Source organism: Vitis riparia, chromosome 8, assembly GCF_004353265.1.
Source record: "Vitis riparia cultivar Riparia Gloire de Montpellier isolate 1030 chromosome 8, EGFV_Vit.rip_1.0, whole genome shotgun sequence".
NCBI classification, from domain to species: Eukaryota; Viridiplantae; Streptophyta; class Magnoliopsida; order Vitales; family Vitaceae; genus Vitis; species Vitis riparia.
Window position 1 is genome coordinate 20228281 of NC_048438.1, and position 25700 is coordinate 20253980.

Sequence of the window (25700 nt, forward strand, 5' to 3'; positions counted from 1 at the left end):
ATTTAATGCTTATAAGCCAAAAAAGGAAACGGGTTTTTTATGAGGAAGGTTGGCTTCATAATTATGATAATCCAATTTGTCAATTAATCATTATTATTCTCATAATTTACTCCACCATATAATCCATATCTTTTTGGAGCCATGAATTTATTTCATTGCTCAAATCATACCCGTATCTCACCAGAAGCAATAAATTGATTGCATGTTCAAAATTTTAAATCCAATCTTTAAAAATAAATGAGAAAAAAAAATTTATATTTTTATGATTTATTCTTGAAAATCTAGAATAAAATCATATTATAAAATCGTATATGAAATTTATTTTATCGTAGCGATATATGTATGTATGATTCTTAATTTGCCTTTTATTTAAAAAAAAAAAATTAATTGAAAATGATAATTAGTTAACAGAAAAAAAAAAAAAGAAAAAAAAGGGGAAAACGAATAGATGAAGAAGTGATTGGAGGTGGTCCTTGAAGCCCTCTCCCATGCGGTCCGAAAATTTAACCCACGTATGCAATAATTTCAGGAAGTGCGGGGGAGAGATGTACTACATCGACCGCATGATGTCAGATGAACGATCCAGAAGGAGTCAAAATGGTATTCGTTGACTCTTTCTTGAATTCAAGCAATGAGATCGGCCACGTGTTGACGAGCAAGGAGAGGAATCCACACTCTACACACCCACCCACCTCTCTCTCTCTCTCTCATTATTCATTTCTCATTTTCTCCTGTAAACATCTCTCTTTTATTTTTTCTCTGTTCTCTTTTCTCTCTCTAGATTCGATTTGGGAGCGATGAGCGACGCCATTGAAGCTTCCACATCGTCTTCATCTTCGCCCAGAGAGTCAGTCTTCATCCACCCTAGGCGCGAGCCCTTCGAGCATGGTCTCCTCCCAATTCCCAAACTTATCTTCACCGACCCCAACGCAACCCTAGCTCCGTTGCGCGACAAGCTCGTAGTCGCCGCCGCCGACCATCCTGCTCGACGGGTCGACTCGAAGGCGCTCTCCGATGCTCTCCAGATCTCGCTCGACCATGCCCGGCTCGTTGTGGACACCCTCACTTCAGTCCTCCACGACGACGCTGACCCGCTTGTTAGGGCGAAGTCGAGCGAGATTGACGCGGTGGGGGCCGATGTTTATGATCTGATTCTGTTTCTCTATATTCAGTCCTATAAGAGGTTGCTTCCCCGGACGCATAAGGATTCAGCGGCGGTGGCGGATGTCTGGCCGTCGACGTCGGCTTTTGATGGGTATTTGTCAGCGTTGTCGCCACTCCAGGTGATTTTTTTTTTCTTTTTTTGGGGGGTCTTGGTTAGTTGTGTGATTTCGAGTGGTGATTTGGGATGAATTGGTGTGTTTTGAAATGGGTTTGTTTAATTGATTGCTTGACTTCTTTGTTTATTTTTGGAATTTGATTGGTTGTATTGGTCGGGGAGGTGCGTTGGAAGGAATCAATGTGTTTTGAGATGGCTGCTGGCATTTGAAATAGGATCGTTCAGGTTTATTGCTTTGATCATTTGTTGGTTGACCCTAAAACGTTGATTAGGTTTAGGTTAATTACATAGATGCATTGGAGTAGTAATTTGGGCAGTAACGTTCTGTTTTCAAATGCGTTATATTTTAACTCGCGTTGTCTCAATTTGTAAAGTCTTTATTCGAATCAATCGTTTAATTTGTTTGTTGATAGTAAAATTTTGAAAATTTGTGTAATTTTTTGTAGCTGACTGGTATGATCCGGGTGGCATTGACACACCAATTTGAATAAGATTTAGTCAGTTTAGCATGTTTTATCTGTTGGTTGATGGTAAAATTTCAAGACGTTCAATTCCGAATGTTTGTTACTTGCTTTATTGATAAGATTTATTTATTTATTGTTTTGGAAATTTGATTAATTATTCACTTGGACTAGCTATTTAGGAACCTATTGTTATGATTACTCAGTTTTTGTTCATCACAGAATTATTTCTAATGTTTGTTGAATTATTTTCTGTTGGTTGGCTTTCTAAGGAATCAATGTGAATTTGAGTTAGGATTTTAGAAACTTCTACAGGATTCACTCTGATCAATTATTATTATTATTATTTTTATTTAAAGTGGTTACATCGTTGTCATGTTTGATTGTATGTGCTAATTTCCATGTTGCATACTTGTGGGGTTGTTTCTTATGTCCCTGATTTAAAGAAGTGAGTTTGCAACTTTGTTTTTTATTGCCTCATTAACCAACACAATCTATTTGAGAGGAGTGCCATATTGGACAGTCATCTAGACCCAGATCACTTGGTAAACCATGACTAATGGACCTAATTTCACATAAACTGCTTATGCCAATTATGTTTTCCACATGTTGCACATGCATAATTCTAGTTTCAGTCTATAGGAAGCGTTCAATGGTTTTCTTTTTGCACATGTACCCTTATTCCAGTTACTTTTCTTGCAACATAAGCTAGACATTCAAAAAAGAGTCTTGTGGATGAAATAATTGGCCAAATGGGGTTCATGTGCCTGGTTCTAAAATGTTGTTATTGGTTTGTTTAGTTGATTCCAGTTGAATGGATGAGGGTCAGATGATAACTTTTAATGTTTTTAGTGATATGCTGTGTTGTTTAATCTTACTGATTTGGATGTGTTGTGTGTACTAAACCTTTTATTTCCTAACAATTCTGATTTCTTATTTATGTAGTTGATACTTAAATTTTTTATGTTGTGTTGTCAAACTGAACTTACCCTTATCTCGGTTCGATCAAATTGCAGCTTGTCCGCAGCAACAGCCGGAGGTTTATGCCTTCACAAGCCGATGAAGAGGCTCATCAATTATCCTATTTACAAAAGCACTTGGCTAACATCCTTTCACTTTTGGCAGAGCCTGTGGAGGGGGAAGGCGAAGAATCTCTGGTGTGTACAGCTACTGCTTATTTCATTTAAGTTTTGCTTTTCTCTATATCTAGGTGGACTTTCTCATCTTTATTTTTACAAGGGAAAGAGTAACTTATTTGAACTAGAATTGGAAGATAATGATCATTTACTTTCCTAACATAAAAATACTGTCTATGAACACTTTATATTCACGAAATCTCAGTTGTTGTTTCTTGTATATAGATATTTCCTGTTTCATACTTATGATTTGAGATTAAGTAAAGGTGTTTCTCTTTGGTGATAACTTATATTGAATTAATAAATTTGTTTGGCTCAACATGCATTTGGAGGCCAGGTAAAAATTCCACTCTCTGTGCTCTCTCTAAACTAATAGCCAACCTAGATACAAAGTTTTACATGTTTTATTGCACAGTTTCTGGTATCTCAAAAATTAAGTCACCTTGGGACGCATTTGAGGTTTTGGTTAACTTTTTATAAATTTTGTTTGTTTTGGAAACTAGAAGAGATGCCCATGGGTCTATCTTGGAAATGCTAGGTAAGAACATGAAAACTCAGGATAAATGCATTTTCCATAATTCTCATATTTTATATATTTAAAGGGTTCTCTCTATGCACTCACAAATGCCCTTATCAAGTTTTTTTGTTCTTCAGTTTTTTTATAGGCTGAAAAGAAAATATAATATAGAGAAGTGTCCAACAAAAAGAGTCACACCCAATGTACATAGGTGGTATAGAAAAGGCTTTAAAAAACAAGACACCTGAACAACATAGCCCATATGAAAGGTTTAAAAAAAAAAAGACAATTGAACAAGATAGCCCGCAAAACAACTTCCTTTGTCTTTTCTCCATCCCTTTAGATTTCTACCCTAGAAGAAGGTTTTTCACTGTGTTTGGAAACATCTAGTTCAACCTAAAAATTGCTAAAATCAGATTCCACAACTTTTTGGTTCTATTACAACGAATTAGAATGTGACTTGCTGTTTCTTCATCGTTTTTGTAGAGGCTACATCTATATACCATTGTCCACCCTTTTCTCATGAGGATATTTATGGTCTGGATCTTCTCCTAAGGTGCTTCATTTACAAAAAAAAATTAGGCTCTCAAAGGGGCATGAGAACATCTCTATGCTCCCACCACATGAAAACCTATAATAGCACTCAACACAACCCTTGAGGCCTGACTCAAGTGGTGAAGGGATGAGAAGGGTTTGTGGGAGGTTGCAGGTTCAAGTTCCAATGGGGACAAAAATTCACCTATAAATAATAATAATAATGATAATGATAATGATGGCACTCAACACAATTTTGTCATTTCCTATTTTCACTCCATTGTAGGTTGTCCATCCCTCCTTTCACTCTCATTGAATGAATGAGCTTAAAGAATTGAACCACCATTTCCATGTCTTAATCTTGAAAATATCTTCTAAATTGTAGAGACAAATTACCTCAATTCCTTCCTCTTTCCCACAAATTTGATATTGTAACCTCCTTGTTAGAGGCTAAAATAAAAAGTAATGGGGAGACCATTTAAATGGAATCCCCAACCCATCTATCCTCCCAAAATTTAGTATTCATACCATTTCTAACTTGGATGGTTGTCCCAATTTTCAAATCATTTCATCCTCATCTAACAGTTTTGCATAAACTTGCTCCAAAAGGCTCCCTCACCTCAACGGTGCTCCATCCCCCATCCATTTCCTCATATTTGGCTTGGATGAACCTTCTCTACAAACTGTCATGCCCTTTGGCCAACCTCCACAACCTTTACCTAGTAAAACCTGATTTAATATTTTGAGTCTCCTAACTTATCAAAAAAAAAAAATAAAAAAATAAAAAAATAAATAAAAATATTTTGAGTCTCCTAATTCCCAAACCACCATGGTTCTTATCCTTACAAACAATTCCCCATTTCACTAGATGCATTTTCTTTCCTTCTAAGTGACCATCCTGTAGACAATCTCTTTGAATGTTTTTCCATTCTAATCCTTATACTTTTGGGAATTAAAAAAGGGATATGAAGTAAATCAGAAGACTAAATAGTATTTATACACCCTCATTAACCATTACAAAAAATCTGACCTAGGATATGTAGAACCCTATCTTATCCATCCCCACAACAACAAAACTTTCAATTAATATGATTTTAGGATTTTTCAAAATCCAATTTAAAACTTCGTTAACCAACACAAAAAATTTAGCTAGTTTGTCTATTTTCTTTTGCCTAAAGTATACTTTTTGTCTCCTATGCAACTTTTGTTCAGTGCTTTTTATTTAGTCCTCAAAGTTGACTTCCTTCTCACTTCCTTATTACTGTTCATTTTCATATTTTATGATTTTTTTTTTAATCAGAAATAGTTCATTGATAAGGAATTGAAAGTACATGTGAAGGATGAGCAATCCTGCCCAAAGATACAAAATTCTTGTCAAATAGAGCAAGTGGATAAATTCCCCAAAATATGAAACAAGACCCATACCTTAATATATTGCCAAAAGAAATGTACATGGGAAGACTACTCTACTCTTTATAGACTAAAGCTTTGCTCCGAGCTTAACTATTTTGATCTTTGTGATTCACACACAAAATTCCAATAGAGTTGAATTACATTGAGTGGAGTCCCCTTGAAAGTTGTAGTTGTTGAGGCCCGAAAAGATGAATAAAAATAAATTAGATCCCATATGGATTCTATAGTTCTCCGTGTATTTTCAAAAATCCTTGCATTTGTTTCATTCCATACTATCCAAATCAGAGTAAGGCAAGCAATTTGCGACAAAATTTTGCCTCTAGTTGTGCTCTTGAGGCCTGGCTCAAGTGGTAAATGGATGGATGAGGGTTTTTGAGAGGTTCCAAGTTCAATTCCGAATGGGTCAAAAATTTACCTTTCATTTTTTTTTTCTTTTGCCTCTAGTTGTACATATTTTATGAATATTTTTGTGGACTGCGTTTCGTGTATCCTTTTCACATGTTGGCATGCTTCGGCTTCTCATTCTTGTGAGGATGGTTGTGTAATGTGATTCCATGAACTTGAGAAACCTGTCCAAATATATCAAAATTCTTTTTTTTTTTTTTTTCCATATTTAGTTTGTGTAGTTAAGTGATTTTTAAACATTAGCCATATTCACATGAATAAAAGTTTTTAAATTTGGAGGATTCAGTATTTGTAGAAATTTTGGAAATATCTTATGCCAAAGGTCAGCTATTATTTTGCCAGCAAGGTTCGAAGTATTGGTTGAGACCGGTTCAACTTGGTTGAGTCGTATTCGCCTCGGTCAAGCCCACTACGAAACCGATATTTGAGTTTGACTTAGAGATGGTCTGGATCAATTTGAAAGGAGAAGTTGTCTGGAACTTGAGGAGAAAAATGAGATGCAGCCTGAAACTTGAAGAGAAAGGGAAAATGTTTGATTTAGAAATTGAATCTGTATTTTTTGGAACTTGAAAGGTGGTTTTATTCCCCTCAATCGTAGATGGTTTTATTCACCCAATTGTAGAGAGAGAAAAATGGGTTTGAAAGAGAACAAGAGGACGGGAAGGAAGAAGAAATGGGTATTTAGTAATGTGGTGATGGGTTCTCATGCTTTACCCAATGGATATTTAGGTATTTGTACAATGAGTAATGAATATAGAGATATTTACACAATGGGTAATGAATATGGTGAGATAAATAGAAACGTAAATATAGTTTATAAGAATTTAATTTAATTACATTTTGCATAAGTTATTAACTTTTTTAACACAATTAAATAAGGTGTATAAATAACATATTACTAAAAAAGTTAACAATTACTTGTATCAACATTAAATCAAATGGTGATAGACAATTTTAAAATTTTTATAATTAATTAAATTTAATATCAAGTTATTAAATAAAAGAGCTTTTAATATTAAAAACTGATAAACATGTTTTTATAGTTATTTAAATGATATTAAATATAACTAAACTTAAAGTTTTATAAAAAGTATATTTAATTGTATATATTTTGTGTATCATCCGATACTGATCTAAGATATTGAGATTGACGTGCCTCAGGATCTCCTGAGTCAATGACTGGGACCTCAACTTTGAACCATATTTGCTCGTGCTCTTGCTCCTTTTGGTTTATGGAAGGCTTGATCATGACTTATGTTATTATTATTATTTTTTTTCTGATCAAACATGGCTTATGTTATTTGTTAATCACTGTTTAGCATAATGCTAAATTGAAAGGGATTTTTTATTTCTTTTTGGCAAACTATTTCTCCACATTATGTTGGAATTTGGAACCAAAACCTGGTCCATGGTTGGGCGTTCTACTTCAGATCTACTGTTTTTTCTACTCCTTATTCTTTTTTTTTCATCTTTTCCGGTTGTTTTTTTTTTTTGTGATATCAAAAAGGAAAAAAAACTTCTCCTTTTGTCAACTCTTTTCTAGTTGAGAAGTCATGTCTGACTTTGCTTGCTACTTGCTAGTGCCTAGTAGTATTGCTAATTGACATTTGAGTCCATGATGAACCTATTCTCATGACATTTGAGTCTATACCTGAATCATGATTAAGCTGAACCTTTTCTCCTGTAACATTGTCTATGTAGATTGCTCTGCCTTTTAAATCCTGTGGTTAAACTATATTCTGGCTCATGGTAACTTTTTAGGGGTATGCATTACTTGATGCTTGCTTACTTAGAAATATACATTTGGTCTCCATTATTTAATTTTACAATGTTGTATCTTGTGTATTGTGTTAAAGAATTATTATTAGTTATTTGGTTAAGGACAATTTAGTCCTTTTGTTTTGTTTTTTGGGTAAACTTCTATATGTATATGTGCTATACTCTTTTCTTGATGAATAAGACACTATTTTCTTTCTCTCACTCAACATTATATTAAAGCCTCGTTTGGTGGGAGATCATGTGGTCGAACCTCATTACTGTATTTATATCCCCAATTTATTAAGTAAGCCCAAAAGAGGCTGATTATGGTTGTTTGCCTACGGGCTTTTGTATTTCTCCACATGCGGGTATAAGGTGGCACATGAGAGAGTGTTAGAGACATTGTAGCCTAAATCCTCATTTTTTAAGAAAATTGGTAGGTCAACATATTTCATCAATAGTTCCTTTATAAAAATTATATTCATTATTTCTCAAGCTTTCTTGCACATGCTAATTCAAATCTATTGCCCTAGGTTTTGACCATGGAAAGGTTTGAACACCTTGGGTTTCTGATTCAATTTGGTGAAAAAGGATCTGAAGGAGTTACCTTGAGCCAAGCTGCTCCATTTTTTGCAAATTCGGATCCAGACATGCCTGCTGTTCCTGTTCCTGCAGCTCAAGTTCATGATTGGGTTCTACAAAATATTGCTTCTGCTTTAGAACATATATCTGAAAGAGTTTCTGCCAAAGAAAATGGGCCTCCTAATGCAACTGATCAGGATGTTGCTATGGCTGATGCTTGTGTGAGTTCAATGAAGTCCCCAAAAAGTGCTAGGGGTCCTAGTTTTATTGAGGGGATCTCTAAATCATCATATGTAAAGCAAGCACCAGATCTAAAGGGGTCTTCTTTAAAGGTTAGTTCTATTAAATTTAAATTTTCTTCTGTCTTACGAAGTGTGTCATGCTACCTGTTGGCTGATGTTTGGATTGATGAATATTACCTTTGGATCATTTAATCTCCCTAGATACACATTTTTGGAACATTTATAATTAGTTAGTTGTTTGTCCAAAAAAAGCTAGCTAATATTAAGAACAAATTAGGGCTGTCAATAGCTAGTTCAGGACAAGAATTATTCGATCATGATATGAGTTTAGATCTATATAGATCCTATTAGATATTACTATTTGCATTCATAGATATACTATGATGGAATATGGCATATTTCAAACTTAGAGAATCCCAAATGGTCAATAGGTTCAAGTTATTGGATGCATACTTGTGGTTGACGGAAATGCTTCTGTTTATACTTGTTCTTGTGTATGTGTTTTCCAGTAGATCTTATTAAGAGGTTTCTTTGATTTCAATTAGATATTCTGTATGGTTCCTGCCGATTGTTGATTTTGATGGTTCTTTTGGATGGAAAATTCTTTACTGAACTTGTGTCACTTTATTTTTATTGGTTATCATAGAGGTTTTGTATCCTTAAATCTTTCAATCACTTTTCAATATTACACTGACCCACCTTTAGTCATTGTCTTAACAGAAACCAATTTAGACGGTAAGTATATGCAAATTATGTGGTTTGTCTATCATTTGTGTCTAAAGATTTATGTACTGGTTGGGTGTTCCAAGAATTTAGTTGAGTCGACCAGTATCAAGGCTGATTCTCAGCTCAACTATGAGACTATTGAACTGAGCTTGAGCTTCATTGCAAGCTTGCTTGACTTAAAATAGTGTAAAATTCTAGCATAAATTTGGTCTATTAAGCCTTGGTTTGACTAAATTATTCATGCCATTAATAAGCTTAAGTTGTGCTAGGGTTCGTCTTTAATTTTTGTAGATCTATGAGGTTATATAGCTTGTAAGATTTGAGCTAGGATCAGTCCACTGATACAACTTGACTGACCAAACCCGAGCCTAGTTAGCCTCAAGCCCATTAATGCTTAATGATGACCCAAGCTAAGTTGGGCAAAGCCAGCTTGTTTATATAAATATCCATTTTCGAACAGACCAAGAAAGAAAAATAGCTATTCCTTTTGTGATCTCAGTTAATAGTTTTTCCTACCATGCCTACTCACATGCATCGAGCAAACAAGCACAATCTGATATTTGCTTGTTCCATTGTATAATTTGTGTTTTTGGCTTACTTCAACATAGTGTTGTACAATTGCAGGTTCTGAATTGCCATGATTCTGTCATTTACATTTTAGCACCATTGAGATTTGCCACCATCTATGGATGCTCTGATGCAACTATAGTTCTTGGAGCAGTTGGCAAGGTAATAATGAAGATGTTGGGACTTCTACTTTTGGTATCGAATGACAGTGATTTCATTCTTTTACTTGTCTCTATCACGGCCTTTTTCTCTTTCATTTACTCTCTGGGATTGTGAAGGAACCTTCCTATTGTACTCCTGTGGGATTTAATTGGTTGATTCACTACTCCAGTGGCATCTAATAAAGTAATTAATTGTTACGCAATGCATTTGCTCATACAATCAACTATGCTTTATATCTCTGTTTTGTTTGGATAGTTCCATGATAGCAGGTCATACATTGTAAAACTAAATGCATAAGCCAATATCAATTAGGTTACTTACACATGTGTATTGTGAACGCTGTCAGTTATGGTAACTGAATAAGCTTGTAAAAATGGTTTTGGTTACTGTTAAAATGGCTTGCTTATTTTCAACATGACGTACTACAAAGGCTTCTCTTATAAATACTCTGAATGTGTCTTATATGAAAATTCTCTAAAAGAAGCGCAGATTAAATGAATGCCATGTCCATCACAGGCTGTACGAGTTGAACACTGTGAACGTGTTCATGTGATTGCTGCAGCAAAACGAATCTGCATTGCTAATTGTCGGGAGTGTGTGTTCTTCTTGGGGGTAAACCAGCAACCACTTATTGTTGGTGACAACCATAAGTTGCAGGTTAGTGTTGCTATTTATGTGATAATCTGAAAGGCAATAATACTTGATTTGTAATTGACCCTATTTTGGTTGATGTAACTAGCCAACATTGCATGTGAAGCCACTTGATTAATCATTGTTAACTTTTTTTTGTACTTTTGTTAGGTGAGTGACAGAGTGAGGCATGGTGCAAGCCATAAGTTGAAAGGCATAATGTCTGCCCTAATCCACTCCTTAAGCATTCCAATCACATATTGTATCACATACTGGGGAGGCAAAATGCTCTCCCTCCCTTTTTGTCTAAATTTATTATTCCATCAACATGTTATTCTATTCTCCATCCACACAAAAGTTCAACTGGATTCCTCTTCATCTACACAAGAAACTTAAGCATAGATAGGCAACATATGTGTCTTTCTCCTTCAAAATACCCTTCAAACTGATTCTTTGACAAATTGGTGCAACAGCCTTAGAACACATCTAGTTTTAGCTTTGAACTCAAAACTGCATTCATGGTACTCTCATGGGTTCATTTTGATGCATTAAAGTCATTATGTGATTTCCTGCTCCTAAAATTTTTTACCATGCTATACAAGATTGATACTTGATGGTGTCTTCCCCAACTTCCTTCAGGTTGCACCCTACAATACATTTTACTCACAGTTGGAAGAGCACATGAATCAAGTTGGAATTGAACCAACAGTCAACAAATGGGATGAACTTCTAGCACTGGGAGTGGTTGATCCACATGATTCATTATCTCATCCGGCAGGTGTCTCTGATATCCAAGCAGAATCAGCTACTCGCCTGGACCCTGACCAGTTCACAAATTTTTTGGTATGCTTTATGTTTTTATAGCAACTAGGTGAGGCAGTATTTTGTCATATTTTGCTGCTGTCTTTGCTAATAGTATCAATTTGATTTATGCATTCATTTGCTCATGTTTTTCGTCAAAAGGTTTTAGCTAATTTTCAGCATAGGTTCCTGGCTTAGTTGTATGCACTTAGACAGTGTTTGAACTCTGATATCTACATCAGAGCATTATAATGAGCTAGCATGCTTCCTTCCCCCACCCCCACTTTTTGAGTGTTTGGGCTGGTTTTGGTATGGTACTGTAGGAGGTGTTGGGTGTGATTTAACTTTGTGATATTTAATTACATGCTCTTGTGTGCTGTACTTTGCATCAGCTATCATTACTCTTTTTATTCTTAATGCAAAGATTCCGATTTGGTTTAACCTGTAATATTTTGTAGCATGCATCCTCTTGTTTGACATGCACCACTTGCCATCATGTACTCTTTTTGTTCTTGATGCACAGATTCCAAACTGGTTTGGAGGCGAATCTGCTGGGACTACAAAAGATAATCCATTTCCATTACCTGATGCATATATGGCATCTCAGCAGAGAAATGTATGTGTGCCAATTATGCTTATTATAGCAAAGATGATTTGATAATCTGTTTTTGGTATTAGGCTTTGCATTTTTTTTTCGTCCACAATTCGCTTTCTGTCTTGATCTAATCTCAAATGCTTGAACAAAATGTTCTTTTTCCAGCACAAGAATTTAGGGGAGATTAAGCAAATTTTGAGGGAAACGCCACTTGAAGAGAACCGGAAGCGGGAATTATCATGTGCACTCCATGTATTTTTTAAAGACTGGTTATATGGTAATGATCGGTTCTTCATTATTTGTTGTCTGACTTATATGCTTATATATGTTCTTGCTGCTGGAAATTTAGTTTGCTTTTTCTGTTAAAACAACATGCTTTATGATCCATCTTGAAAGTTTCACTTAGATTGAACCAAGTGAAAAGTTTTTTTGAACAAAATAATCCAATTAAATGTGATCCATCTATCTTTAAAGTATATTCACACTGCATGCTATGCCATATTACTGATTATTCAGCTGATTTAATTTTGGCTGTTGATCATAGTTATGCTCCTGTTGTTCGCCATTCTTGATTTATTTGTATTGTTGTTAAAACCATCAAATTATATATTGAATTTGTGTGTCCCATAGAAAGGCTAACAAGGATGTATTTAATCTTGTGACTCGACTCCTGCACTTAAGTTCTGGCAACATTGGATGCATTTTACCTGAAACTTACCCCCCTCATTTTCATCTACCCTGTCATATTGAGATTTTTGTTCTGTATTTGCAATTAGGACTTCCAGTTCTCCATTGAATGATATATTTGCATGGATCTCTCATTTGCCTAAAGCATTGGATCAATCGAGTTAGGTGGGATTTAACTAGTTTGTTCTGTTGATATGACAGCTTCCGGAAATATCCGTCAGCTCTATTGCCTGCAAGGTGACTGAAATTGCATGATGGTGCCGTGGCACAATCAAGGAGTAAAACAAGAAGTTTTTTGGCTTTCTGTCACTTTCAACCCTCACAAATTCTTCTTCCTCAGTTCTGTTGGTAGTGTAGGTAGCTGAGCATCATGGTCTTTGTAATTGGTGGGCCTTTTTATGCATTGAAACTGGTCCGTGGAATGCGACTAGGGATACATTTCCTAATCTTACTGTAATATTCTTTGGAAAAAAAAAAAAAATCTTCCATGTAATATTTTGTTTACTTAGGTTTGAGCCTTGTGAAAGTAAAAAATTCTGGATTTCTTTAAGTTTCAAGTTTTGGCTGGTTTGTGATGAGATATATACAAGCTTTTCATAGTTCTTGCATGCCATCTTGATGGCGCTCAAAGAACATCAAATGGCATGGCATCTTGAGTCTGCGAGTAGGTGGGAATGAATCTGAGCTCACTTCTACTTTACCCCCATACACAATCTTAAATTTAAGAAAACCCAGGCTATCAAGATTATATTTATGGAAATGAGATGATTTTAATTAGCGTGTCAAAAATAATCCAATGTTCTTTTCTTAAGGATACCTCACAAAGATAAGCTGTGGAGAAGTAAAACGAACAATCTGCAAATTGGCAACTTTTAGATGAGGCCTCTTCACTACCAGGTTGGAACCTTGTTACAGTTCTGCTACTCTACTGGCTCCATTTCGTTGAGTTTCCATGTTGCAGATGAGCAGAAATCTCACCTACCCTAAGAGCCACTGCAAAAATTTTGGGTTCTTTAATGGCCGGCCTAGCCTGAAGGAGCCATTTGAAGTAACTTCTCAGCTTGCTCAGGAAAGAAGGTAATGAAAAGAAATGCACCTGGGCATTTGATAAGGTAAGACCAAAAACATCATATGTGAGATAGGAGCGATGTTTTGCCATCATCTATTGAAGTTTCAAGGCTTTGGTGGAAGAACTTACATATAAGTACAGTTCCAAGTACAGCTGATATTTTGCCTTGAATGGTGACCAGACCAGCTTTGCCAGCATCTTGCAACTCAGTGGATCCAACAGAATCAAACATTCCTGAGAAGTAAGGAAATCCTTGGATTACTTAAGCTTTACTCACAATATAATATAAGCTGGGTTCAAATCGAAAGACTGAAATTAGATTTAAAACCTGGTTTTACGGTTTGAAGCCCTGATGTTATACATGCGATGTTGGCAAAACCGGCTTGCTCTAACTTACTAGCAGCTGCAGCAGACCTTATAGCAATAATAATAAAAATACTATCTGGTTAAATGGTTTGGATCTAGAGCAAAATGGTCACTCAAAACGAATCAGCTAGATATGGTGCAACAAGAGATCCAAAAAGGAGGAAGCTGATAAAAAGATACAAACGAGTAGATGAACCAGCAGAGAGTTTGATGGTTACAATGTGTCTAAGATCATCATCAATGGAAGCAAATTAAACATTGAAACAGCTGCACCAAAGACTAACCTCAATCCTTCCTGACAGACAAGTAGTAGTTTGCTTTCGGGGGAAAACTGGCTCTTAACAGACTGTACAAAGTCAGGATTCATTTTAGTGAATGGCAATCCAAAGAACAAGCCAGAAAAATTGTTGTGCACAGTCCTCTTTATAATTGTGCCTGCAGAGGCCAAAAGGGTTTAGTGAGACTCACAAGACCAATTCTGAAGGCGCATATGAACAAACTTGAACCTAAAAACAATTATTTGGAAAGGAGTTAAAGATGTTTACCCAAGTCATTGTCCTGGTTTTCGATAAATAGAGGAACATGATAACATGACTTTATATGAGCTCGACCATATTGAGATTTGTCTCGCACGTCCAGAATTGCATATCCCTCAACCGCTATAAGTTTCTTGCCTTCTTCAGCATTAACAAAATTCACTTCTGCCTTAATTTGGAGGTTTCTTCTGCCAAGTGACTTCCCCACCATAGTCCTTCCATGGCGAGTCTCCAACATCAACCTCGATGTCCGGAAATTGCTGAAATTAAACCTCTAATCCTTTTTACTCCCATGTTCATAATCATTTGATTTTTGATTTCTATATTAGTAGAATGCATAAGTTCTTTGCATCCACCAACTTCATAACCAAAATGATGATGAAATTTTATGATACTATTACAATAAGGAAGAGGGGAAAAAATCATTTCCTGGAAACCTAAATTTTGTATAGAAAATGATAGAATTCATCTGAAACGGTAAGGGAAGAACATGGAGGGTCAGGCATTCGATATTGATTCCACGTTTTCATATGGGAAATTCTAATTCAGACCTTTGAATTTGAGACTCTGGAAACTTCACTAAAGAGCAAAAGAAAATAATCCCATCTTCTACTACAGCTCAATTTTGCATTCCTGTTCTCAAATCCCGGCTCGGTCGGGAAAATAGAGGAATTCAAACAGGAAAGAAAAACGAAAATTAAGAATTCAGTGTTTTATGATGTCAAAGTTTCCGAGAATGAAAATTCATTTTAAGTAAACCCAATGGCAGTTTTAGGCTCAGTAATGTTTTTCTTCAACCCCAGCTATTGAAAAGTAAATTGTTTCAAATTTTCCCTTCTTTTCCAGCATTTTCTCACAGACCTTCCAATAAAATTCACATTAAAAGTCGAAAGAACTGAACGGAATTTCAGAATTAGTAGAAAAATCAAACGGGTAATGAGAGTACCTTCGAGATGAGAGTGGCATACAACAACAAAGCCCGGCCATTAAGAGATTTTAGATATCAAAATTTCACTCTCTAACCGACGTCTCTCTCTGAAAAAGAGCACTTTCTCTCTCTCTAGAATAGCACCACACAGACACAGCGAGTTTCCTTCATGAACATTCCGCCATGGCCATGAATGACCCAAGAAATTCAGGAGGGGCAATGGGTTTTTGCCACGTGGCATGAGAATCCGGATATATTTCTTGCGAGCTTGCGGACCCAAACGGTGCGTTTTGAATATTTTGTATTTATTTATGATTCCATTTCCCATGGGGCATCACGCTGCCATACAAAAATCTACCCAAAACATTAACAACTTATATTTGTTTCCACCAATTTTTTTTCACATTCATCTGAATTATGATTTTTTTAAGGATAAAAACGACTCTTGATAAAATAATTAAAATATCCTTAAATTTAAATACAAATTCATCACTCTTTTGTTAGGAATTATGAGAAGACCATTCCATAAAAGTTCTATTTTTTTTAGTCTATATCATGTCTTCTTCTTGGCTATTATATATTGGTCTCATAGCAACAACCAGGCACCAAATAATGGCGAATGGGAATAGAGCACAAGAAGTTCGTTAATTGGACTATTCGGTGAAGCCATTGAAGATTGGTATAAAGATAGTATCAAATATTCAAACAAATGTCCCAAACTTTTTTATAAAATAAAAATAAAATAATAAAATAATTTATCCATTTTAAAAACATTTAATAAATTAAATTTTGAGACAATAAGATCTCCCCTGGATAAAACGATCATCAGAAGAGAAAGATTTTGGTAAGATTGGTGGAATTAGAAAACTCATGAAGAGAAAAATATGGTTAAAACTAGGAAGCTACTTGCAGAAATGTCTTCGGTGAGCATGAAATTTAAAAGACAATGATCCTGCAAGTACTGCAAGAAGTGATGAAAGTTCAAGGCAATAAACTTGAAATTTACCTATCAAAAAACAGATTTCAAGCAAAAAAATATATAATAATTTTAATGAATTCCAAGATAAAAGAATCAACAAATAAAATAACAATACAACAATTAGATTTCTTCAATATCAGTTTGATTCTCTCTTTCTAAATCAATTATTTGGCTGCAAAAAAATTCACTCTCAGCCAGCTTTATCTTCTTGAATTCAAATTAGGAAGATTAATTCTATGATGTTTGTACAAATAAAAATTTCAAGAACCATAGACAAAGTTAATAAAAACATAGTACCCATTCAAAAGTGAAAGAAAATTTAAGAATACAAAAGAGATTTAATATTTACTCCCAATTTACTGGAACTTTGATAATGATACATTTAAGATATTGACATAAAAAGATCTACACTTACGAGTAGAAAATATAAATATAGTTATTCAACTTCAAATCTTTATTATATAAAAATTATAATATTAATAATTATATTTTTAAACCCGTTTTTAATATGGATACTATCTTTATTATATAAACATAGTACACATTCAAAAGTGAAAGAAAATTTAAGAATACAAAAGAGATTTAATCTTTACTCCCAATTTACTGGAACTTAGATAATGATACATTTAAGATATTTACATAAAAAAATCTACACTTACGAGTAGAAAATATAAATATAGTTATTCAACTTCAAATCTTTATTATATAAAAATTATAATATTAATAATTATATTTTTAAACCCGTTTTTAAAATGGATACTGATTCATTGAATCAACCATCTATACCAAAGAATCACAGTCATGAAGGTGGGGAGAAGCCCATTTCACCACAGATTGCTCTTTCCTTGATCTTATCAAAATATGTTCATTAAAGACAGAAATAAGAAAATAAGCATGCACATAGGACGGTAATCAAGGAGACAAACTATGCTCATTGTCACATATAGGAGACGCTATACATCATGAGAAATGGATTTAGATGCATTAAAATGGAGGATTTGGTGAAAATGAACAAGAAAACAAGATCAGTTGGAACTTTTTACCATTTGGTGTAGTTTCAAAACTGGGACTCAAAGTTCTGAGTTCAGTCGGAGGCAAGGAAAGAACAGACAGCTGTTCAAAGAATATCTAGAATTCTCCTTGGCTAAACAAAGTTAATAAAGGAAGTACATCCTGTTGCCATGGATAGGAAGCAAAACAGGACAATTTTATACTAACAAAAAGTTACATTTGATTTTTCAGATAAAACAAAAATCCCAGAATCTCCCTATGATCTCAGCAATAAAGTAAGCAAATCCATAGCTGATATATAACAGAACTATAGATCATCCACAAGTATAGGCATAAGCTAATGAGATTTCACCTTCGACCATAGTAGTGTGAAGTGGGCTTTCACTGCTCTCCAAGCTTTTGTGATTTGTGCCCATGCTTGATTAATGGGGACAACAGGTAGGAGCCCTGCACAGCTTACCAACAGAAATCTTCCACTAACCATAAAAGAATGTTTTTTATGGTGTTTTTAGTGAAAATGTTTTATGTAAAAGTGTTTTAAAGAGAATTATTCATCAAATATTTATTGATTTTTTAATATTATAAGTAATTTTTTTATAAACAAATTTTTAATAATATAAATAATTGTTCTGATTTAAAAAAATATTTTTTTAAATTTTATTAAACATATCCTAAAATTACTATAAAAAAACACTCCAAATCTTGACTTCTATGCATCATTATACCTTTTTCACTTTTATTTTTTATTTTGAAAAAATGGATGGAGAAAATTTAAGGGAGTGTACAGGGAAGAGCTCTTTTCACAAACCCACGCTTTAGCAGGGCATAAGCGATGTAAAAGCAGGTTTTATGGTCAAAGAGAATTGATGGAAGGTCCATAAACTTGGTTTTATTCAACAGACTCCTGTATGCAGGACTTGCAAGTTGAATTGGTCAATACAGATTGCAAAAACCGAGAGAGATCGGGAGAGAGTAGGAGCCATGAGCAAGGAGTTTTTATCATCCATCTGTTGCTGCTTTCATCGGCCTTCACCGCTATCAGCTGATGCCATGCCTGCAGTTGCTCAGCCTTTAATACCTAAAAACTTGGAAAACAATGATCAATCCAAATCTGCAGTTCCAATCCTGGTTCCACACTTTCCTGTCAATCCAAATCTGTCTCGATTGTAAGGTAAGTAAATAAATCTTTTGTTTCAAATTCAAGTGAATGATATAGGGATGGGGTGACTTGAGCACAGATTGTCTGCAGCTTGAGGGTTCTTAGATACTATAAAGTTTGAGAAGGGGGAGACCCAAGAGTTTTCATTTTCAAACCAACTGGTCAGAGCTTTTATAGAAGATGCTGATCTGAAGAGCAGTTTGCATCCCTTTCACTACTCTTCTTCCCCACTTCTATCAGTTTGCATCTCGCAGTGTAATCTCTAATCAGTTCAGGGTTTTGTATAAAATTTGATCATGGAATTACCATCTGCAGATTCTATGGCTATATTTAGATAAATCTATTGATGGGCTTTGGCTTATCATCAAAGCTAAGTTGATTTTCTATGTGATCCTGTTTGAAGAAGTTCCATATATGTTTAGATAATTTTATTAAAATAACTCATAATTTCAAACCACGTGATGCGTAAGTCGAAAAAATCTTAGTTCTATTTTGACCAAATAAATAATAATATCATTATCTTTCGAAAATCGGAAAATTATGATTTTAGTTTTTCAACTTCTGATCTCTCACCAATTAGACAAAAACCTATCCAAGACCGACCACAAAAGATTTCACTTCACACAAATAATATTCATTCACGTTTCTTAGATTGGCCCAAAAGGGAAGTGTTAATGGCTTTAGCTCATATTTTTCCTCGAAGACACTCAAAATGATAACAGCAACCCAAGTTTCCTGGGAGTTGCAACAGCACAATCCGATGCCATAACCAAAACATAAACAGCAACCAAGGATTCCAACAGCATTTTTATCGAGAAGGTTAAATCCTCATGTTGGCATCAATAATCACGAAAGATAGTTGATCTTAAACTGATAAATAATGGCTCCTGACAGTGTTTTAACAAAAGAAAAAGCATATTTATTCAAATCATCTGGCAGGCTCTGAAAACGGGGAAAAGGTAAACTTCAAGGAAAGAGAACTGAGAGTATGATTACATCTCCGGAAACAAACATACAGCCAGTTCAGAGAACTGTAATCAGTTCTAAACAGTTCTCTCCCATTAACATGCCATGATTTTCCTCTTCAAAAGCAAAGCAGCAACAGAAGCTTATCATTCAATAGTGGATTTCTTCTTGGTTGTGTAAGCGAAGTACTCTTTGCCATTGTCCACTCTAGCGGTCCGACCCCCAGAATCAATAAAAGCAGAAGTGGCTGCCAGAGTTGCTCCTGCTTTCATAGCTGTGTTAATGCTCCTTCCTGCAAAAAGGTCGAAGCACCAAAGTCAAACCCAGATACTCCTACAATATTGGTTGTTAAAGAGAATAAGTGGATTTTGGACTACGAGGGAGTTTGGTAAATCAAACTTTCAATGTAGGCTCTCTCTTCCAATAAAAAAAAATGTAGGCTCTCTTCCCCAGGAAGGTGAGTTGATATATCAAATGAAGAACTCAGAGGGTGTTTGGTATGTCGCCATTATCACCCATCAGTCCAAGTGGCTAAGGCATTCCAGCTATGTTAATAAATGCACAATCCATCCTAATGGCTTGTAACATGACACTGACTCTAATTTTTTGAACATTGATACTGCCTAGAAGAAGCTGCGACACTCAAAATAATTATTTGTAAATTAGATATCATTTATGCATGCTTTTGTCAACAAAAAACTTACCTATAGACAAAATGCACTTGGAAGAGGATTTTCGAGTTATGGGTCCTTGAGTTTCAACAATAATAATAATAAGTTCACTTGATAAATCAATAGCAGCTCATGGAGTTCTACTCGTTATACTAGCAATAAAAGAGAAAGTTCATCCAAGAAACTGCCACTCCATTTGCTGCAATAGTTTGTTAATAAGTTACAATAGAAATCATTCAAAGAGCTTCTACTAGTTTGGCCATGGCCTCACATTATCTACCTATTGTTGGCAATGGAGGCTCTCAGTTGTTTTCCAACAAGGCCAAAGAAGGTGGTTTCATTTTGAGTCGTCAGGTGGGAGGGAGAGGAGGTGAAAGGGTGGTGTTTCACCTCCTTTTTGCAGATGATAACCTCCTTTTCTATGATGCATGTCTAGAACAGTTGACGTATTTGACTAGGACCAGAGCAGTTGATGTCTTTCAGCTGGACCTTTATATGATTTGAGGCAACTCTAGGGTTGAAAATTAATTTGGCGAAGGGTGAATCAATTCTTGTTCTTCTTCATATTTACCATTCAATGCAATGAATAACAGTATTTTTGTTTTATAACAAATGAATTAATTTAAAAAAACACAAACAAGAATGAATTAATTCTTGTGGAAAGGGTGCCTAATGTAGAGGGGTTGGTTATATGTTGGTAACTTCTTTTAAGTCAATGGCTGTTTGGGATGTGGTTGAGCGATTCCATAAAAGACTTGCCTTTTGGAGATGTTAATACCTATCAAACAGAGGAAGACTTGCATTGATAAAGAGTATGTTATCCAGCTTGGCAATTTATTATCATATTATGTCTCTTTTTATTATTCAAAGAAATGTATGTTTCAGTCTTGAGAATAGTCAAAAGTTTTCCTTTGGAGGATGGAAAAGCCCCATTTAATGAAATATTCTACCGTTTGCTTAGATGAGAAGAAAGAGGGGGTGGTTAGTCAGCATTACAGCCTTATCTGGTTTGAATGAGGCTTTGCTTGGAAAATGCTATTAGAAGTTTGCTTTAGAAAGAGAGCCTTTATAGAGGAGGGTCATTGTTGGGAAGTTAGAGGCTTGGGGAAGAGATGAGTGAATGGTGTTGTTATGAAGAAAGCAAAGGGTAAGGTTGTGGAAGGCTGTAAAGAGAGGTCAGGAAGGGAAGACTTCAAGAAACGTACTAGTTTAATTGTGGAGGATGGAAAGAAAGTAAAGTTCTAGTAGGATTAGGATATTTAGTGTGGGGATCTGTCATTGAGTATATCTATTTCCCCTCTTTATTCTCCATTGCTGCTTCCAAGATGCTTGGATTCTGGATGTCTGGGAGGAAGGGAGCCCAAACCCTAAGATAGTTCCACAATTAGGAGAAAGTGTAAAAGCTTTTCTCAAGAGGAATCAAGAGAGACCAATTATCAGGAATGGTGAGAACAGGCTGGTTTATAAAAATTCTAAAGTTGAGAAATTTTCAGTCAAAGCTTTCTATTCTTTTCCAATCAGAGGAAGGAGGCCTTCCCAAGGTAGTTCATAGCTCAAGGTTTCTACAAAAGTGGGGTTCTTTGCTTGAAAAGCAATATGGGAGAGGATTTTGACTTTTAGATTAGTTAAAAAGAAGATAGACCATGGTGAATTGATGCTATCAAGGTAAGGTGCAAAAGAATTAACTGATTGTGTTCCCTTAGATTACGACAAAACAAGAATTTTGTGGCATCTATTATTCTCTTTGTTTGCAGTAATGTGGGTGCTGTCCTCTTCAATCAAGAAACATTTATTTGGGTTAGCAAACCAGATGTGGAGGACTACTCCATTGCATTTATTTAGACTCTATGGCAAACAAGGAACTATAGAGTGTAGATCATTTGAAAATATGTAGTATTCAGACCATGCAATTAAAAATTCATTCCTTTATACCTTTCTTTGGCCAAGAAAATTCATGGATGACACGTTCTTGGCTTCTTGTCCTATTAGAATTTATTGATTGGTTGTGCTCTAGTTAAAGGGAGGAAGGTTCATTTTTCTTTTCCTTCTTTCTCTTGGTTGATTGACAACTGTTGTATACTACCTGCATGTCTTGGTTGTGCCTTTTTGTTAGGGATTTTAATATGATTTCTATTTGCCTATAAAAAAAATTGTTAACCACCTATAGATGTAAGAATGCACAAAGCATATCAATAAATTGACTTATAAATATAAGAGCAACCTAGTCATTATACACCCCATTACTACACTCCATATTTCAAATAAGCATGGCAACAATTTCATGCATATTGAACCCTTGACAGAAGTAACAAAAGATTAATATACTATGGTGACACATAAACCATCATTGGAAACATAAGTAAAATCAACCAACGGTGCTAAAGGGACTCAAAAACAAAAGTAAACACTGTTTACATTTTTAATTTCAATACATTGTAGATTTACACCTCAAACCTTATGTTCAATCAAGCCACTCTTGAATTATGCCTAAAGATATTTATGAAATTGATGCAATAACTTAATAAAAGACCAATGTGTAATAATTTGATATTCTGGTAAACAAAGAAATAAAGATCAAAACTCAAACAAAATAAAAAATGATGGCAAGAGAAAAAATATATAAGTTATTTCAAAAGAACAGAAAAAGATGGAACCTATCATAATGTCATAACCAAGGAAAAAATAGTGTTAAAAAGTTGAATAACAAGTGTGAAATAAAAGCAGGTCACCATGTGAAGAATCATTTATACTCCTTAAGTGTCTTTCTTAACAGATAAGAAATGCTCCAAGGACTGAGGACCAAGCTTCCAGCATTTAAAAGAATGATAAAATGGGGAAGGGAATAAGGGCAGGATTTAACTTGAATCACAATCACAATGTTCTTACAAAATAAAAAAACCCTATAGAGATACTAGAATTAAAATAAAATAAAAAATCCATCAATATTGATATGGGATCAAAATCCTGCAGTTTTGTAAGCCATAATCCCATGTTAACTACCATGCATCACCACTCCTGGTATTTGTGACAGCAATAACTAATAACTAAAATACATAAAATGCTTAAAACGTCTCAAAAGAAATCCTAACCTTTGTAACCGAGAATAGTAGCCCCAGCAACGAACCCACCAACAGCTCCATTATACAAGTCCCTTTTCATCCTATAATTTTCCAACAACTGCTCCACACCCATGTAAACACCCCCAATTGCAGCAAATGTCATCCCATAGCTGCCCATCATCTTCAGAGTCCTTATCAGGCCTGGAAGAGCTACATGTTTCTCAACACGGGGCACATCATGCCAAGAAGCAACAATGGTTCCCCAAATGGTTCCAACAACAAGACCCGAGGTTGCGCCCTTAATTACTTTCATTGTTGAGGTATCTTCATCCTCCAAATACCTAAGTTCTGAAGGATCCATCACCCTCCTCTGACTGGGTACTGACCATAGTTGTAAACATTCCAAAACATCAGCAGTTGAACAGCATTTAACACTTGCAAATAGAAAGCAACTAGAAAAACTTTATCCTAAGTCTGAACACTGAAAAATCAGTGGAAAACAATACGAAACAAACAAAAAAAATTGTATCTAATCGTTTGTATCATCTTTTTCCCAATAAATGAAAATTACCTAGGTCAATTAAGCCAGAAGGCTGCATCAAACTTAGTTATGTTCAGTTTTCCCGTAAAAGTAAAAAAATTAGAATGCACCTACATTTTCTCACGAATCAAACGGCTCCTGAGCGGATTCAAGGCAAGACCAGAACATCAAAACAAAGAACTTTCATCCAGTATTTCGGAACTCTAGGCGTTAGAAAGCAAAATTCGCATTGATTTTATTTACTTCTCAAAAGACGAGAGGAAAAAAAAAACCCTAAACCCCAAACAAACAGGACAATGGATTCGTTCTGAACCAATAAAGGAAATAAATAAAAACAAAACATAATCAACACCCCAAAAATGCGAAATTAATAAACCGATGCAGATCGCAGAGCAAAAACCCTAAAATTCAACTACAAAATGCTTACAGAACGGAAGAAAGAATGGCGAGAATTGAGAAAAAAGTACCGCGAAATGAGAAAACTGCAGGGAAAGTGATCGAATTAAAACCCTAATTCCTGAAATATTGATAAAGCCGATGGAGTGCGAGTCGATAAGAATCAAGAGAGTTTGGAAATAAATAAGAAATTAGGGGAAAATAATGGAAATGCACCTGAGATGAAGTTAGAGTGAGGCGACGCGCACTGTAAGAAAATGTTACTTCAGTTGACTTTTGACTTTTAATTGTCGTATCTAACGACCAATGATGTGCTGTAGCCTCTAATTACCCACTTTGCCCTCCCTCTCTTTAAACTCCCTTTTTAAGCTGAATGAAATTAATTTTTTGAAAATAATAATAATATTACTATTCAATTTTCATTAAAGAAATAAATTTTCGTATATATTATATTTTTTGGAATCCAAATTTATTTTTGAAAATTAATAGTCTCATCAAAGAATCTAAGAATTGAGTCTCAATTGATTTCAAGTTTAGTTGCCCAGTGAAAATAATTTTGTTTTTAAAATAAATGAAAATATGTTTTTTTTCTAAAATATTAAGAGTCTATTTGACAGTATGATTGTTTGATTGTTATTTTCTTGAAACAAATTTTAAAAATAAAGTGAAATAGATAACAATTTTTAAAAAATAAGTAAAAGTTGTTTTCAGCGGTTTTTAAAATTAAAAGAAAAAAAAACATAAAAAACAAATAAATTTGGATATGATATCATTTTTTTCTTTCTTTTATCTAATACTAATATCAAAAATCTTAAAATATGATATATTTTTTTTAAATACTCATACTTTAAAAAAAATACTTCTCTAAATTTTTTCATTAAATTAATAAATTTCAAATCAAAACATACTTAATACATAAAAATTATTATTTTAAAAAAATAAATTAAAAATCAAAAATTGATTTAATTGATATTAAAAACTCATGAAACTTAATAACATTAATAAATCATAGATATAACAATTTTATTTTTACATAGAATCATTTTTTTTCTCTATTAAGGAAATAAATTCTAAATTAAACAAGACTTAATGTGTGATAAGCCAAAGATAGAGGAAGTGGTTACAGATCCCACGTGATAGTCTTGATTTCTGTTATGACAGCTATCACTACAGCTGTCTTTACTTCTTGTAATAGAGTTTCTTGAACAATATATAAAAACCCTCTTTCACTCTGCTTTTCTCCTACAGAGAGAACAGAGTTTTGCCTTCTCAAATTCTAACTTGGTATCAGAGCTTCTCGATCAAAGGTGTGAGTATTCTCCCTTTTTTTCTCAGTTTTCCATCTCTTTCCTTAAGATCCAATCATGGCTTCCGCTTCCACTCAATCCTTTTCATCCTTTGACTCGATTGGATCTGGACAAAGCATTACAATGGCGTCTCATCCTTCTTATCAGATGCTCAATCATACTCTACCTGTGAAACTTGATCGGACTAATTACATTCTGTGGAAATCTCAGATTGATA

The 25700-nt window shown here is 34.6% G+C and overlaps 3 protein-coding genes and 1 long non-coding RNA gene across 5 annotated transcripts; 2 read left to right on the plus strand and 2 right to left on the minus strand.

Annotated features, from left to right (window-relative positions):
• Positions 1-714: 714 nt before the first annotated feature.
• LOC117920775 (TBCC domain-containing protein 1-like) lies at positions 715-13052 on the plus strand. Of its 2 annotated transcripts, XM_034838401.1 has the most exons (9): positions 716-1283; positions 2757-2897; positions 8037-8417; positions 9678-9782; positions 10299-10439; positions 11052-11255; positions 11737-11829; positions 11974-12085; positions 12697-13052. In XM_034838401.1, the coding sequence occupies exons 1-9, from the start codon at positions 798-800 to the stop codon at positions 12738-12740; spliced, it is 1707 nt and encodes a 568-aa protein (XP_034694292.1). In that variant the 5' UTR covers positions 716-797; the 3' UTR covers positions 12741-13052. The 2 variants fall into 2 exon arrangements, with proteins under 2 accessions (XP_034694293.1, XP_034694292.1); XM_034838402.1 differs by lacking the exon at positions 9678-9782 and having other exon boundaries at positions 715-1283.
• A 163-nt stretch (positions 13053-13215) lies between these two features.
• Positions 13216-15599, minus strand: LOC117920778 (rhodanese-like domain-containing protein 9, chloroplastic). The gene is made up of 6 exons (XM_034838405.1): positions 15413-15599; positions 14476-14726; positions 14215-14365; positions 13893-13978; positions 13694-13798; positions 13216-13591 (listed from the first exon to the last, which is right to left on the minus strand). Exons 1-6 carry the CDS (start codon positions 15451-15453, stop codon positions 13521-13523), a joined length of 705 nt encoding a protein of 234 aa, XP_034694296.1. The 5' UTR covers positions 15454-15599; the 3' UTR covers positions 13216-13520.
• Positions 15600-18161: 2562 nt separating this feature from the next.
• On the plus strand, positions 18162-18929 carry LOC117920781. The gene is made up of 2 exons (XR_004652271.1): positions 18162-18555; positions 18634-18929. It is a non-coding gene; the product is annotated as an uncharacterized LOC117920781 (long non-coding RNA).
• A 406-nt stretch (positions 18930-19335) lies between these two features.
• On the minus strand, positions 19336-24361 carry LOC117920780 (outer envelope pore protein 16-3, chloroplastic/mitochondrial). Its single transcript, XM_034838406.1, has 3 exons — positions 24248-24361; positions 23270-23620; positions 19336-19801 (listed from the first exon to the last, which is right to left on the minus strand). Exons 2-3 carry the CDS (start codon positions 23598-23600, stop codon positions 19656-19658), a joined length of 477 nt encoding a protein of 158 aa, XP_034694297.1. The 5' UTR covers positions 23601-23620; positions 24248-24361; the 3' UTR covers positions 19336-19655.
• Positions 24362-25700: the final 1339 nt, after the last annotated feature.

Coding starts and splice junctions, on each gene's coding strand:
- LOC117920775 (XM_034838401.1), top strand. CDS start 798: ATGAGCGACGCCATTGAAGCTTCCACATCGTCTTCATCTTCGCCCAGA. Junction 8,418..9,677: donor TAAAGGGGTCTTCTTTAAAG/GTTAGTTCTATT, acceptor GTACAATTGCAG/GTTCTGAATTGCCATGATTC. Junction 12,086..12,696: donor TTTTAAAGACTGGTTATATG/GTAATGATCGGT, acceptor TTGATATGACAG/CTTCCGGAAATATCCGTCAG.
- LOC117920778 (XM_034838405.1), bottom strand. CDS start 15,453: ATGGCCGGGCTTTGTTGTTGTATGCCACTCTCATCTCGAAG. Junction 14,366..14,475: donor AAACCAGGACAATGACTTGG/GTAAACATCTTT, acceptor TGGCCTCTGCAG/GCACAATTATAAAGAGGACT. Junction 13,979..14,214: donor GTCTGTCAGGAAGGATTGAG/GTTAGTCTTTGG, acceptor TATTGCTATAAG/GTCTGCTGCAGCTGCTAGTA.
- LOC117920780 (XM_034838406.1), bottom strand. CDS start 23,600: ATGGATCCTTCAGAACTTAGGTATTTGGAGGATGAAGATACCTCAACA. Junction 19,802..23,269: donor TACTATTCTCGGTTACAAAG/GTTAGGATTTCT, acceptor ACCTTTTTGCAG/GAAGGAGCATTAACACAGCT.